General features: G+C 58.6%; 1 protein-coding gene across 1 annotated transcript; it reads right to left on the bottom strand.

Annotated features, from left to right (window-relative positions):
• Window positions 1–398: 398 nt before the first annotated feature.
• RPL27 (ribosomal protein L27) lies at window positions 399–1827 on the bottom strand. Its single transcript, XM_010024151.1, has 3 exons — window positions 1729–1827; window positions 1086–1196; window positions 399–488 (listed from the first exon to the last, which is right to left on the bottom strand). The coding sequence occupies exons 1-3, from the start codon at window positions 1809–1811 to the stop codon at window positions 440–442; spliced, it is 243 nt and encodes an 80-aa protein (XP_010022453.1). The 5' UTR covers window positions 1812–1827; the 3' UTR covers window positions 399–439.
• Window positions 1828–1833: the final 6 nt, after the last annotated feature.

Genomic DNA, 1833 nt, shown 5'->3' with positions numbered 1-1833 from the left:
CGCACCTCCCGTTAGAACAGACTCGCTGCCCGCAGGAGCCCCGCGGGCCGTCACCCCTCTCCCCGGGCGGCAAACGGCACCTCTGGAGCCAACCGAGAACTTGGCACCCACTGGCACATCCCCACCCGCCGAGACACAGGCACCAGGAACCGCCTGTCCCATCTTCCCGCACCCTCATCCGGATTCACACCATTTTGGGCACTGGGGGTTCCCAGCAGGGGCAGAACATCGCTCACCCCAGGTGGCAGGGAGGGGAGAGCAGAGCCACCCCAGGAGGGTCCCAGACCCTCCATGGACACCCCAAAGGCTCTGGCGTTCTCCCTGACCCAGAGCAGGAACACGCGCATCACAGAGGAAAGGCCCAACACCGCCACTTCTTTTATACAACAAAACAAAATGGCTTTTAACAAACATTTATTGATGCAACCTGGTTACACCTTTAGAATCGCAGCTTCTGGAAGAACCACTTGTTCTTGCCTGTCTTGTACCTGAAAGAGGAGGACACACAGGTTGGAGAATGCTCCCACACCTGCACCCAAGTGGTCCCCAGCCCCTGAGGCTTCCCCCAAGGCAATTCAGCCCATATCCCCCCCCCAGGCGGCAGCCAGACCTGCCCACTGTGCACATCCCAAATCCCAAGGGAAGGGGTCAGCTCCCAGCTTTGCTCTCATGCTCGTAAAGGATGCCCACACTGTGGCAGGTTCCCCCCCAAGAGACAAGACTGGCCACGCAGCTTCTGCCACTGAAGGAGCCTCTGAACAGAATCTGAGGAGAAGGAGCATCAACCCAAATGCTCCTGGGCCAAGCCCTGGGACTGGCAGAAGAGACACCAGCACCCGAAGGCCCTGCTGGTGCTGGCACGAGTCCACACATCGCCCTGACCACCACTGAAGTGTTCCCTGCCCCAGCACAGCAGCTCCCGGGCAGACACCTCACAAGCCCACAGAGGAGAGAAGGACACACTCAACCCAAAATACATCCAAGGAAGTCGGGGGCTGAAGTGTCCAACCTGGCACTGGCCACACCGAGAGCCCTCAGGCTGGGGATGGGAGGCGACACCATGAAAAGATAAACTTCCAACTCACCTTTCCTCAAACTTCACCTTGGCTTCACGTCTTGCTTTGCGCTTTAGAGCAGGGTCCCTGAACACATCTTTGTTGACCACTGTTTTGTCCAGGGGAATATCAACGGAATACCTGGATGAGAGAGCAGCAAGGCTGGGAAAAACCATGGCAGCCAAACCGGGCAGCACAGGGAGGAGAGCTGGGATGAGCAACCACACCTCCTAAAGCCCCTCAGGTCAGGGAATCACCAAACCACCCGAGCACCCCGTAACATGGAAATCAGGCTGGAATGCAGCGCTGGGAGGGGGAGGGGGCAGGCGGCTCTAGCCAAGGTGATGCACTTGGCAACCAAGCTCCAAGGGGATGGGAAGAAACACATCCAGGCCATGACAGCTCTGCCGGTAGCCCGGACCCCCATGGCCACCAACACCCATGATGAAAAGGAAAGCGAGTGTGGCTGAGGAAGGAACCAGCTGCTTTGTTTCGGAAGTTCATCAGTGTTTCCCCTCAGTCTCACACCCTCTTTGGGCAGAGCGTGCACCCCCCGTTTGTCCAGTCACATAATGAAAAGCCCCAACAGCTCCAGCGTTCGCTGGAGGGAACGCAGGAGAACAGCGACTGCGGGGAGCAGCCGAGGCTCCTCCAGCGCCGCGGCCGCACTCACCGGGTGGGCATCAGGTGGTTGTAGTTATAAACCTTCACGAAGGACTTGATCTTGGACCTCTTCGCGATCTTCTTCTTGCCCATCGCGGCCGTCACCTTCCGCGGG

This window comes from Nestor notabilis, unplaced genomic scaffold, assembly GCF_000696875.1.
Source record: "Nestor notabilis isolate BGI_N333 unplaced genomic scaffold, ASM69687v1 scaffold22691, whole genome shotgun sequence".
NCBI lineage: Eukaryota > Metazoa > Chordata > Aves > Psittaciformes > Psittacidae > Nestor > Nestor notabilis.
This window is presented reverse-complemented; position numbering and strand designations above follow the sequence as displayed.